Raw genomic sequence first — 14,311 nt, 5'->3', positions numbered from 1 at the left:
AGAGACTGTGTTTTATTTATTTCTGTCTTCATGCTCCCAGGCACAGTTCTCTACACATAGTATATAGAGTATTAAATGCTTTTTGAATGTTGACTGATGAACTGGCAAATGAACTGGCAAATATCCCAATAAATGTCATTTATCTATGTACACAGAAACACACATACAATTTAAAAAATATTTTAATGGAAAACAGATCACATAGTTTACATTAAATATTGTAAACATATTCATTGTTCTTAACATAAATAAAATACAGATGGCTTTTATACCACTATTCTGCATCCCCAAAAGCACATTGCATGGCAGCCAAGGTTATCAGTGCACATTTTGAGTTCACTAATTCAACCCAATTTTTTCATCTCTAGACAGCATCTTCTCAGACCATTCTAGACTCATGACTGTTTACCACATCACTCTGATTGATAAAAAAATCAACACAAACTTAACTGATTTAAATTTTAAATTTTATAGAAGTGTATAAATTGAAATTCAGAGTCCCAAATTCCGTATTCCTCCACCGCCTGCAGAGAATCATCATTAACAGATTGGCAGTTCGGTGCCTATTCTTCCAGACTTCTTAATGAATATACTAATTATACATGTGTATATGGAGTGTGCATGTTTATCTGTGTGCTTACAGAGATACACACCCATATACAATTACACATATGCACAAGTACATATTTAAATCATATATGTGTATGTGTATAGATTGTAACTGTTTTTAAGATGCTGGGGTTTTGTACTTTATAACAGTTTATCATAGATATATTACACATGTAGCTATATACACATATAACTCATTCATTGCTCGAGATGCACCAAAATTTACAATTTAGTAGATCTTTTATGTGATTATTTTAAATGTTCAAAGATATTAACAAATTATCTGCAAATTTGACATTCTCCCCAAGTGTGCATGGGCTTTCTGGCTTCCCCAAACCTTGCTAGCCATTTGATTAATCTTGTCTACCCGAGAGGTAATGTTGTGCATCTTTTCCTGGTTATTGACCATTTGCATTCTTCGTCTGTGACTAGCCTATTCATGTATGTTTCTCATTTTTCTATTAGATTGTTTATCTAGTATCTTTATTTCCTCATATAAGCTCTTTAATGGATGTTAAAATTTTGTTGTATATGTTGTAAATATTTTCTCTAGTTTGTCATTTATTGTTCAACCTATTTTTTACAGAAGAACTATGATTTTATGTTATGAAGTGTATATATATTTTTTCTTCTTGGTTTCTGGCTTCCACAGTATATTTAGCTTATTCTTATTTACCCCAAACTTTAAAAAATTTATTTGACAATGTTTACTTGTAGTGATCTACGCTTCTGTTCCACATTTGAATTACAGAAATGTTTAACTTCATATTAAATATGAAGTTTGAGAGAAAATTTACTGTGTTCAAGTTAGAAACTTAAAGTATAAATTTAACCTGAACTTACTGTGCCCTTGCTTGAATGGGGGAAAAAGATCATTCTTTAAAACCCATATTTGCAACATGTGTTGACACCATACAGATTAAAAATAATTTAAAAATTGAAACATCTGTAAGGAGATTCAGACAGATGAAAATGAGAAGGTTTCTGTATTTTTTTAACATCTTCCTCCTTGTTTGAGGGCTATACTTATATACATAGAGCTTAGGCAACTGTCACTCCTGTGAATTCAGTTGCTCCGATGTTAAGAACCCTATTGTGGGAAACAATTTGAAAGGGAGAGCTTTTTCTGTGAAAGCTTCAAGATGTGTTCAGTGATTTGAAATATTTCCAGTAAGATATGTTGGAGGAGGCAGACTGAAAATTAGGGGAAAAAGTCAACCAAAAACTTCAAATAGGGCTTTATATATACTCAATTAGAGCCTTTTGCTGAAGTTAAAGGCCTAGATTATTTTGTTTATTTTATTCTTCATTAAAGTGCACCTCTGCCTCAAACTAGAAGTTAAGTGCCAAATTCTATGCATGTCTCTTCTCAAAGTGTTTCTAGAAGGATGAGAAACGTGAAGTATTGAGAATCCTGTGAGAAACTCTCTGTCTTTGGATTTTACGTTCAATTTGAATAGATTTAGGTGCAGAGTGTCATAAATTGTTGTTCCATGGAACACTAATCCTAAAGGATGCATCATGATAAAATTATTTATTTAATTTAGCATTCCCCAAAACTTGACAGTAGAACTCAACAATGGAATGCCTAATAAAAATACACTGAATGCACTCTAGAAAACAGTACACTGGAGTTTGGAATCAACATCCAGGTTTTGGATTATGCATTTAAACCTAAACTAAACTTGCTGCTGAAGGCCATCATAGAGAAAATATGACTACTTTGCCAATTGAATTTAGGACAGTGGAGTTGTCATGTTGTCCTTCAGATCAACCTTTGTATATAGAAGTCTCCGTGCCTAGGTGAGCTGGCCTCTCCCAGCTGACCTGGATAGGGAAAAGTAAGAGAAACAATAAAAGGCCTCAGGACAAAATGGGATATGATCAATATATTGAGTAAGAAAATTAAATTTAATGGCAGAGGAGTTAAGGCAGAGTGATATTTAAGAAAATCTCAATTCAGATTTTTTTTTAAATGGCTCAGCAAAGAAATTTTGTTTTTATATGTGGAGAAGATGGATAGGTTAAAATATTGTGAAAGACAAGCTCCCAAAAATAACCAGATGGAGAGCAGCAAAGACTAAAGAGATGTTAAGTTGATGCCTTGATTCTTGGCAAAATATAAGCGGGTGGAAGTAGATAGAGATTATGTTATACTAAATCAAAGAGATGAGACACTAAAGCTAGTTTTCATAGCACTGGGTTGTCATGGGCAGATTTCTAGTCTAAGTTAGAAGACATGGTTTTTTATTTTGGTTATGACACAGTATGTACACAATTTTATACAAGATATTTAGATTCTTACCTATAAACTGGGGCTTATAACATCTACTCACTCTGTATCACTATATTACTTTAAGAATCAAAGGGGTTTTAAAATGCTACACAACTAAAATGATGTATTACAACAATGTGATTAGTAAGTGAAGATGGTATATGGATATTTTCTGGCAGAAGAGTTTTGGATTCAAGCCAGTTTGGATATAGTGAGGAAGGGCTGACTTCCCAAGTAGATAATAACTAATGGATGAGAAGTATCAAAGAAAAGAGGATAGTATTTTTGGAAGCCAGATATGAAGAGAAGATGGAAGGGAGTGATGAGTGGTATCAAAAAGGTATCAGTTTTGCCTGAAGAAGTCTAAAAAGTTGTCATTAATATAAAGGGTATCTCTAGTAAATAAAGTTAATAGAGAATTACTAGAGTACAAAAGTTATTAAAGAGAATCCAAGTGAAGAAATAAGATGAGAAAATGACTAGAAGAGATAATTAACTGGTAAGACCTGCCATTTGGGAAACAGTGTGACATGTTTCCAATTTGCTTATAGTTTTTAATGCATATTTGTTTTTAATGAAATATTTCATTCCCAATCCAGTGAGATGTCTGATACACAGCAGGCTTCTTACTTCCCTGAGCAGTCCCTTCTTTATTTTACATGAATATCTATTTTAAGATGACAGGCTATGTTGATATCATTTGATAACTGGTAGTCATGGTGCATTAAGGTTGTTTGGTGAATTATGAAAATTAACATTCTTTCCAACATGCTAAGTGTATACTCCTTTTACTTGGGAAATGCAGACCTTTTCTTCCACAAGCCAGTATTGAGAATTTTTTCCTTTGGTACCAGGACTTCTTTGATCAATTTTCCATTCTCATCTCTTTCCAAAATATCCTGAAAATCAAAACAAAACAGACAAAAAGCTCCTTTATTGACATCTCAGATAGTAGCCATCTTTTAGTATATGTCTTGAACAAAGAATGCATCAAAAGTAGAAAGTGTCAAAACACGTATGCAAAAAAAAAAAAAAGTGTTATGTATGAAATAGAAGTTTCTTATAGCTGCTTTTTTTCATTTGAGGTTTTTCTCTTTCCTTTTTTTCATTTCATTTCTCTCTAAAAATGAATCCTTAGAGTAAGAATAGTGTCATTTTACATAGTGCTGAGAGCACTGTTGGCACATAGCAACTAATAAATATGAATTATAACTATAGCATGATATTTTCCAAGCCAGAATGTTACCTACTAATTAGTAAAACTGAAAGGCCAGTGCTCATCTTATTTCAGGAACAAAATGGTAATTCAGAATTTTTATCCAGTATTTTATGACTATACATCCAGATGTTGCTCTTTACATTAAATTCTAAGGTTTCTTGGTAGTATACTATAACTCTTGTGAATTTAAAAGAAAAATTTCCCATAAGTTAACTGACTCTATTTTATGGGCATTTAACATCTGATCATTACCCTAGAAAGAGAAACAAAAATTATTAAAAAGTAAACTGAGGAAGAGCTAAGGCATCCGTTGTGGTTAATTCTCAGATCTGAAGGCCAAAAATTAATGGGCACAGAAGACAACCTCCTCTGACATCCATAGCAAGTACACTAATCACTTAAACCAGTGGGTGGGTAAACTTTTTAACCAGTAAAAAGGCTTTTGGTTGTATTTTGTTTAGTTTTGTTTGTTTTTTAACTACTAACTTTTCCAGCAGCAAGTTATTGACACAGAAGAAAACACTATAAGACAATGAATCATGCCTGCTCCTTTAGAGGTACTCTCATCCTACTCTGACTTCCTTGCCTGAATTTTTCATTTCCAAAATACTCTTTAAAAAATATAAATAACCGTCACATTTTCCCCAAATCACTATACATTTTATGATTTAAGTATTAAGTTTAAAACATTCCCTAGTGTCCCCTTTTTGAAAACTTATAGGAATGATTCAGTGCTATATTTCTCCAAGGTAAATTAAGTGCCCAATCTGGTATGTTACATTTGAATAACACCTTGTAAACTAAGGACTGGTTGAACCTTCTGAAAATGGAACTGAGAAAACTGAATAAGGCTTTTCTCTGAGGGATACTAGTATATTATACACTCTATAAAATGTAAATGCTTTTTATTCCCAGTCAGTTGCTAGGATCCAAGAGTGCTTCTGCATTCTCTATCATTTTTAATGTGTAATAAGCAAAGGGAGTATCCTGTGAAGAGTTCTGAGAGAAGGACGGCTCTCAGTTGAAGACTGCATCACTCTGAGCAAAGCTTCCCAAGTTCTTTTGTAAGACCATGCCACCAGCCTAACACGGTCTTCCTTTTCGGAACCAAGTATTCAGTGATGTGGAACTTGCAGTGCCTTTAGGCCTTATCCTAAAGCTTAGATTGAGAGATAAAGTAAGCTAGTGGTTATGATACAGGACCAGATATCAAAAATCCCAAGAAATATAATTCATTATGACTTTAGATAGCTTACTTTCTGGTCCTGTGATTTCTGCATCAATTTGCTCTTCCTTGACATCACGAAACTACTGTGAAATTTAATCACTGTGAATGTTTTGAGAATCCCAAATGAATGAAGCAAAGTAAATATCTATGTTTTGTTCATACATTTTTCTGAACTGTTGTTTCTATTTCTTATTGTACCCATTTCTTTAATGAAAATTATACTATAATTTCTGCAGACAGGGTCCAAGTCAACTACCCTGGATATAAGATACACCCCAGGAAATAAACATTACTCTAACAATAAGTGATCTAATAATTCTTCATTTCACATGCTGTATATGTCACTCCTCTTTTTGTTTTTTTTTTTGTTTTGTTTTGTTTTGTTTTTATTTTTTTTGCGGTACGCGGGCCTCTCATTGTTGTGGCCTCTCCCGTTGTGGAGCACAGGCTCCGGACGCACGGGCTCAGCGGCCATGGCTCACGAGCCCAGCCGCTCCGCGGCATGTGGGATCTTCCCAGACCGGGGCACGAACCTGTGTCCCCTGCATCGGCAGTAGGATGCTCAACCACTGCGCCACCAGGGAAGCCCTGTCACTCCTCTTTTTTTTTTTTTATATATATATATATATATATATATATATATATATATATATATATATTTATATAATATTTATATTTACATATATATATTTTTCTGAGTCTCTCACTTAAAAAATATTTCCATGATGAAATACCTGACTAAAGTTTCTCACTTTAAATAAACTCAGGAACTAATTGAATCACAGCTTTTTTTTTATAGCATTTTTAAAACTAAATTTTATCTTCACTTCCTTGTAGTTTATTAGAACATAAAATCTTTGAAATGGAGGGAAAGCACAAGGAAGAATTGGACACCTTAAAGGAAGAAAAAGAGAATCTTCAAGGCTTGGTTACTCGTCAAACATATATAATCCAGGAACTGGAGAAACAATTGAACAGAGCCACCACCAATAACAGTGTCCTTCAGAAGCAGCAGCTGGAGCTGATGGACACAGTGCATAACCTTGTCAACCTCTGCACTAAGGAAGGTGGTAAGAATTTCTTTCTTACTTTGGTATAGTAAATATCTTATTTAATTATGGAGCAAGCAAATATTCAATATAACTTTCTTAGTTGCATCAGTTGCTGTGTAGAAGCAGCAAAAGAACTTTATTCTTAGAAGCATTTCATGAAGTTACACTGACAATTTTCTCATGTTTTTAACTTCAGAGAGAGTATTCATAAGCTTGAATATTGACTTTACAACATCTTTCTAAAAGGACTTTCTAATTTCTTCTTTTTTTTTACTGGTCTTTTAGCCTTAGATAAAATCTACTATATTTTCATGGGTAAATATTTGGTATCATGATGTTAGACACTTAACTATACAGGACAGAAATTGGCCAATATTAGAGATTAGTTCAGAGTGCTTAGGAGAGTTTCAGGAGAGTTCCCATTTTAAAACTATTTTTTTTGCAAAGGAGGAGAGGGAAGAGTTGCCTGTAGAGAAAAGGAGATATAGAAGTTCTTAATAACTATTATGAGGAAGAAAGAATATTTGTTACTAAAAGTCTGTATTAAGATTATTTACACAGTCCTGTGTGGAGAAGACCTAACCGGGTGTATGGGCAAATTTATTCTGGGGTGTCTTCATGACCGTGGAAATAACAAATCTTTAATGTCACTAGAATATCTGGAGCCATTTAATCATTGGAAATATTGCAGGCCTGTGTCTCTTTAGAAGACATCCATTCATCTGTCCATGTATCCACCCACCAATTATTGAATAAATGCCTCTGTGTGCACTTGTCCACTTCAAGCAGAACCTCACCTGAGCCTCAGGAGAGCTCTTCAAAGTTTGGAGCTTAAGGTCATCTTCTGTAGTTCTGCTCGCTAATCAGCCTTTCTGTTAGTGAACACAGAACGGTAAATGGTGATGAGTGAAAGAGAACACCACTTACATCTGAAAATCATGGTTGTCATTAAGTTGTGGCTTATGTGATCATTCATGTAACGGTTCAGTGTGCATATGCAATATACATAATTGGCGGCTCCTTTAATTTAATAGTGGACTTGAGCTATCTGAAAAAATACTCAGTTCCATACTCTCGTGAATAGATATGAATATAGAGGATAACTCCATATTAAGTGATCTTGCTTTAAAGACATTTCACATTTCTCTATTACACTCCATTACCTTGAGTTATATCTCCTTTAGATAATCTAAACAAGCCCTTAATATACTTTGTAAAGAATATGTTTTAAACAGTGAGTTCCCAGAGCTCCATTTGGGTGTGCTCAGAAATGTGATTGGGAAAGAAAAAACCTGCTAATCAGTCAGAGCCTGACAAAACTTTGAGTTAGAGTCTACTGAAAGGAAAGCACGGTAGAATTTTGCCAGAGAATTTTAATAGAGCTCATGAGTATTTAGAAATTAAGTATTAATATGAGACATATCTATTCTCATATTGAACTGAATACATTTGGGGAAAGATTGAAAACATATTTTTCTTATCATCCTGAGACTCCTGAGACGTAATGCACATGGAGTTGAGTAATTCTTTTTTTTATGATGTTAGAAATATCAAGCCCTGTTGATTCTCACAGAGCTCATATGTCTGCCTGCTTATCATAATTTCACTTCTTTTCTAAGTATTGTCCAATAAATATGTCTTTAAGCTTTTGGAGGCAGGAGGGTGACTTCAAAATTAAAATTCCTGGCTAGTTTTGGTCTTTGGGTGCAGTGTCAGGCAACCAAACATCTGTTCAATTCAAAAAACATAATTTATTGAACAATTATTATGGCACTCCTGATAGATGCTACCCATAGCATCCGCTCAGGGTATGAGAAAAGTAACTGTGTCTATTCTATGATATAGCACATCCAAAAAATACTACTACTACTACAGAGTGAGACAGAAATTGTCTAATACTCCAGACCTCTAGACATTTATTTTCTTTTTAATGATAAAATTCTAAAATAAATCCTGCTTTAACTATAGGATTTGTAATCTTAATGTAAGCCTATTGCCCTATTATCCAATGGATTCTATGCTCTTATAATCATAGATTTTGTTTGCTTCTTATTAATCTTTTTTTTCTTTAATCCCACAGTTAAGTATTCTACTAAGTATTTGGTCATTTAAGAACTCATAAGAGACACAAAAATGGGAAATGTCTCTCACTAAGTTTTCCATAAAGATTTTACTTCTTTGCATATCTTCATTTTCACTGGCACCATAGTCTTCAGTTATGGTGAATTTAAAACTTAAATGAGTGATTTCATAATACTAGATTAAATATCAGTTACTAAAATGAACTTTTATTTCATTCTAATTCTAAAACACATAAGTAAAATCTCTCCCTACTTAAGACCAAAAGTTTATTTATCAAGTAGATTTATTATTTATCAAAGATTATATATAAATGTTCTACTTTTAAATATAAATATGTGCAAATAAGCCTAAATCAATACATCACAATAAATGTATCACTTTTCTAAAATGTATATTTCAAAAATGCAAAGAGTAGTCTTCTGAAGGATCTTCCAAAAACATTATGAACTGTGTCATAATCCAAAAGACTAAAAATTTTAATTGACCTTAAGGGTCCTCTCTTTCTAACTTGACTCAGTCAGTCATTTATGGAGACAGCCTGAATGTAATACTACAAAGCAAGAGAAAAATTTCTATTGAGGTTTTTCTGTCATTGGCAACTAATGTAATCTTTATGAAGCTGTCTCATCATTTATAAAAAGTCAGGATAATTATATCTGCTTCACAATGATAGTGAGAGGATTAAATTAGATACTGCATATAAAAACAAAAGAATGTGACACAGTTGATTCATTAAACATTAATTCCTTCCTTTTCCTCCAAGTGACAAGATTAAACTAAACACAAGAAAACTTATGATGTGCTATCTATAAGTAAAATTTCTTTCAAAGAAAATGTCTGGATAAAAGGCTGAAGAGTTTCTAACTGTTGACAGTCATCTAAGCCCCTTCTTTTTAGCTTCAGTTTTCTAATCCCTAAAATGGAATCATAATACATACCTGATGAGTTTGCAGTAAGAATTAAAAGAGGTTTGTATAAAACATGTAGTATTTTTGTTTAGTTTCACAGAACTTTTCCTACTAAAACATCTAATGTCATGAGATATATTTAATCTAAATACAGTTAATAAACACATTTTCTGAAATAGTTCAACAAACCTTCCTCTTGTTGTTCTGAACAGGCAATAGTGGTACCTTAGGCAAATAGTCATTACAAACTGAATTGCATCTATTTTTGTAAGACTTCTGGGTAGCACATTTATTTTTGCCTAACCTTTGTCTGCAAAAACTTGGTTGCAGTTATTCTTAGAAACATTAACACTAAGGAAATATTGCTCTCAATGTTATCATTGTGTCAAAGCTTAGCTGATTGCTTCATGTTTTTGGCAGTTCACAGTTATTGTGGGAATTAAATAGTTTACATTGATAATGGCATGGAAACAAGGTTTGGAATTCTTTGGGGGAGGATAATCAGGTACTGTGACTGTCAACATTCAGCAGTCATCTCTGTTCAGAGATAATTAAAGCATCATCACGTACCTTGAGCATACATCAGACAAAGTTTGCATTATGTGATCAAGAATGTAATTACTAACAAACCTTAAAAAAAGAAAGATAAAAAGAAAATAGTATTTAGGTTCCATCATAAAATTACATTGGCTGATTGTCTTACTGTCCAAATCAACTTGGAACATTACTCCTGCTATACCAAGATATGATTCATAAATTTATCATTCATTAAAAAAATAGTTATACAGCAACTGTTTTGTTTCAGATTCTCTTCTGGTGGTAAGGGTATCCATCCATTTTTATTTAACAAAGATTTGCTGAGTTCCTATAATATGCCAGATACTGTTCAGACAATGAGAAGAGAGAAAAGATGTACTGTCCGTGGCTTCAAGAAAACTGGAATTTGGTGGGGAAAGAGATAGGTAAACAAACAATTATATTCTGTAATTGTTTGCTAGTGGTGAAGCCAGGGTGCCAGGGGACTAGTGAAACACACAGGAGGAATATTAAAATCATGATAGAGACAGAAGGATGAGGGCAGAATCCCGCATCTGCAGAGTCTTCTTAAGGCTCTTGTTGAATACTTGTTATGATGCAGGCATGGCTTAAGCTTTATGTGTATTAACTTAGTTAGTCCTCACAATAACAGTTTGAGGGAACTACTGTGGTTAGCCCCATTTTATAAATTCCACAGGCAGCTTGAGTATTTTCCTAAGGTTACATAGCTAGAAAGGTTGATCCAGGATTAGAATGTAGGCAGGATGGCTCCAATGGGGAGACAGTGGCTAAGTCTTCAAAATGAAGAAAACGGAGGATACTCTAGAGAGCATAAACATGCATATTTGCCAGGAGTCATGAGAATGGGGGTGAGGGGTGTACACCTAAATGCATAACCTAATTCTCAGAATCAAAGGCAGGAGAGCAGTGAAAGGCAAGGTTAGAAAGATCCACAGAGGGAGATCAAAGAAGCTGAATTTTTTCCTTGAAAGCAGTGAGGAGTCGTTGTCAGTATATAAGGACAATGGTGACCTTATCATTTTAGAAAAATCACCCCAGTCACAACGTAGGAACAATGCATCAGAAAGTTGACAAGCCTGGAAACAGAGGGCCCAGGTGGATATTTTGCCATTATTAAAATATTAACAAATACTTAGTGTGAGCCAATCTTCTTAGCCCCTTGCATATCATTTAATTATGATAACAACTCTATAAGCTAAGTGCTATTATTAACCTTATGTGACACATAATGAAATTAAGCACGGGAAGGTAAATAACTCCCAAATATTACAGTAGTAGCAAGTGAACAAGCTGAGATTTGAACCCATAGAGTCTGGTTCTTGAGTCTGTACATTATCCACCATACTATGATGGGGAGAAAAGGTAGATTGAAGGTGGTTTTCATCAGATTCTCAAAAGGATCTTCTGGGAGAGAAAATAATGAGGTCAGGATCAAACAAGGGCAAATGGAAAGGCAAGTGAAGGGGAAATTCGTGAATAAAGAAGAATTAGAATCAACAAGAAATAACCACTTATTTAGAAGTAGACTCGAATATATTATAAATTCCAGGTTTCTGGGTTGACTAATTTTGATGATATTTCTTAAAATCAGCAACATGTGAAGAGAAACAGGCTCTGGGGGGAGGATTTAGTTTGAGGCATTGGACTGAGGTGACTATGGGACAGTTAGACTCTGAAAGGTAGGGGAATGGGAGTCAGGAGTTCAGTAGTAAAATCCTGATGAGCATGTAGATTGGTATGTCCTCAGAGGAGATAATTGGTAAAGCCATGCAGCAAATGAAATCACTGAAAGTGTGTATAAAGCAATGACTCAGCCATTTAGGGGTTAGAAATCCATTCAAGAATCTGATGAAAACTAATCTACCTTTCGTTCCTACTTAGTGCAAATACCCAGGCACAAATCTATGTACAATTTCAGAGAATTTACAGAAATATTTAATATACAGAAATTGCATAATATATTATGAACTAATTTTAACATAATAAGAATGTAAAATCAAAGACAGAAAATTGGGAGTTCTTTAAGGGACTGAAAAAAGGAGACCAAAATAGGGGTTATAGCAGAGAGAAAAGACTGTTATGAAGGGTCTTATTTTAGTGGCAAATAAGCAGAAAGGTCAAATGAAAAAACAGACTGAAGTGAACTTTGGAACTGGGTTGTTACCTTCTATAGGGAGAGTTTGAGTAAACTGTAGAGCTCAATTGCATAGGTTGAAGACTAAAATGAGTAAGATGAAGTAAAAGCAGAAAATGTTGTCTACCCACATCCAAATGTTGAATGTGAAAGGATAGGTATCAGTTCTGGGTAGAGAAGCACAGAGAGTAGAGAGGAATAAAAGAAACTTAAATACCAAGAGGCATGAGCATGTTTATATACTTAGTTCCTTAATATGAAGTATAAAGATTTCAGATCATAAGGAGCTTCTCTTGAAGTTTATTTTAAAAGTTTCTTTCAGATCGTCTGAAAGAGATAATGATTAATACTACAAATTTTTAAGTGATCTCAATTATTTGGTTTAAAGTATCTTTCCCAGAGGCTGATTGCAGTGGTACAGAACGTTTGATCATTATTTTCGGTCTTCTGGCCTTCTGAAAAGGGGAAATGAGGCATTTGCTTCCTTTCCAGTGCTGAGGGGACATTTGGCTCTGTTCTCAGAATAATTCTACCATCTGAAAGGAATTTACCTCCTATGCAGTGTCTACTGAGTTTGTGAAGTAAATCATTCAGTCAAGGGATGAGATAGTTTGAACTCCTGCAAGTCCCTTGAGTTAAGAACGACTCTTAAAAACATCACAGATGATGGGAGGAAATTAAAACTTTTTGAATGTTACTCATATAAACATTGATAAAAATAGAAAATATCATTTTTATTGACTTAGTAAAATACTTGGTTATCGTTGACTACTTGTAATGCACGTTTTAACATTAGGTAGAAAGAGAAAGAAAAATACAGGAAGTCATCTGCTGAACACTACAGTGAGCACTTGTTTCCATTTAATGAGGGAAGTGCTTTATCTTGACAGAAAATTATATGTCAAACATTTACAATTTCCTTAAAATGAACCACACTTCTAGCACTTCCTTTCACAAAACCTAATGGCTTAAGGGGAAAGTGACTATTTATTTTTGGAAATGGTATGTTTCTCCTTTTTGATGGAGCATGTTATCTGCCTTTTGAAAAGCCGTAATTTCCGTAAAAAAAATTGTGTGAATAGCAGATAGCCAAACTAGTGATAACAAAATAAAAAATAATACAGTCCTTGACCTCTCCCATGAACTATTTCTAAACCACATCTTTTGGGGGAGATTTGAAATTTTGTGGTTAATTCTCTTTTGGAATTAGAGTTTCAATTTCAGAAACGAAACTATCTGAAATGGAAAGGGATATCCCCTGATTCCAGCTGGGCCTGGAAGTTACCAGGGTGAAAGGCCATGAAAAAAAGAGTGTTGCCTTGATGTTCTAACATTACTGTGAACAAACCCTGTTCCTTCTTCTCTTGTGCTTTCATGGCCTGGTTCGCTAAAGCAAAGAAGCACAAAATATTTTGAATATAATTTTAACTAAATCATTTCCTAGACTCATCGATACTCAGGTCCAATTCAACGGGTTTTGTTTTCTAAGTCCAGAGACAAAATGGGACAGTGGATACGAGTTACAGATAAGCTATGGTACTTTGTACTAAGCCAAATAGCACCTATAATTACTCAGAGAGAAAGTAAGGAAAAAACGTTCTATTAACATCATTCAGTATGTGTATAATACAGGAACCATAGAGTGAAACCCTTATGAAATCTCTTATGCTTTAAGAACAGAGGAAAAATAAACCCTGAAAAATGTTGCAACTATATGGTTGGGCTTAAATATATATAAACAAAAGATTGACTTTTAGCTTAAGATTTTTCTAAAAGTCAAATGCTAAGAAGCTTTTAAAACTGATGATTAAAAACATTTGTAGAGGGCTTCCCTGGTGGCACAGTGGTTAAGAATCGCCTGCCAATGCAGGGGACACGGGTTCAAGCCCTGGTCCGGGAAGATCCCACATGCTGCAGAGCAACTAAACCTGTGCGCCACAACTACTGAAGCCTGCATGTCTACAGCCCTTGCTCCGCAGCAAGAGCAGCCACCACAATGAGAAGCCCGTGAACCGCAACAAAGAGTAGCCCCCGCTGGCCGCAACTAGAGAAAGCCCACGTGCAGCAGCGAAGACCCAATGCAGCCAAAAATTAATTTAAAAAAAATTTTTTTAGCTTCCTATGGGAGCTCATCATTTATTTTCAACTAAAGAATACCAACAATATGACTGCTTCTAAGTACATTGGAATCTCATCCTACTACTGGCTTGGATGTTCACATTCTGAGTGGGACCATCTCTGGTAAG

General features: G+C 34.4%; 1 protein-coding gene across 2 annotated transcripts in view; it reads left to right on the top strand.

Moving 5' to 3' along the window:
* ANGPT1 (angiopoietin 1) overlaps positions 1-14,311 on the top strand; it is a 250,691-nt gene that overhangs the window by 169,115 nt on the left and 67,265 nt on the right. Inside the window, exon 4 of one of the 2 annotated variants that reach the window (XM_030863092.2) lies at positions 6,169-6,398. In XM_030863092.2, the coding sequence (XP_030718952.1) occupies positions 6,169-6,398 (230 nt within the window). Of the gene's footprint in view, positions 1-6,168; positions 6,402-14,311 lie in introns of both variants that reach the window. The other variant, XM_030863091.2, reaches the window with a different exon arrangement.

Source organism: Globicephala melas, chromosome 17, assembly GCF_963455315.2.
Source record: "Globicephala melas chromosome 17, mGloMel1.2, whole genome shotgun sequence".
NCBI lineage: Eukaryota > Metazoa > Chordata > Mammalia > Artiodactyla > Delphinidae > Globicephala > Globicephala melas.
The sequence above is the reverse complement of the archived record's forward strand: the minus strand, read 5'-3'. Positions and strand labels throughout refer to the sequence as shown.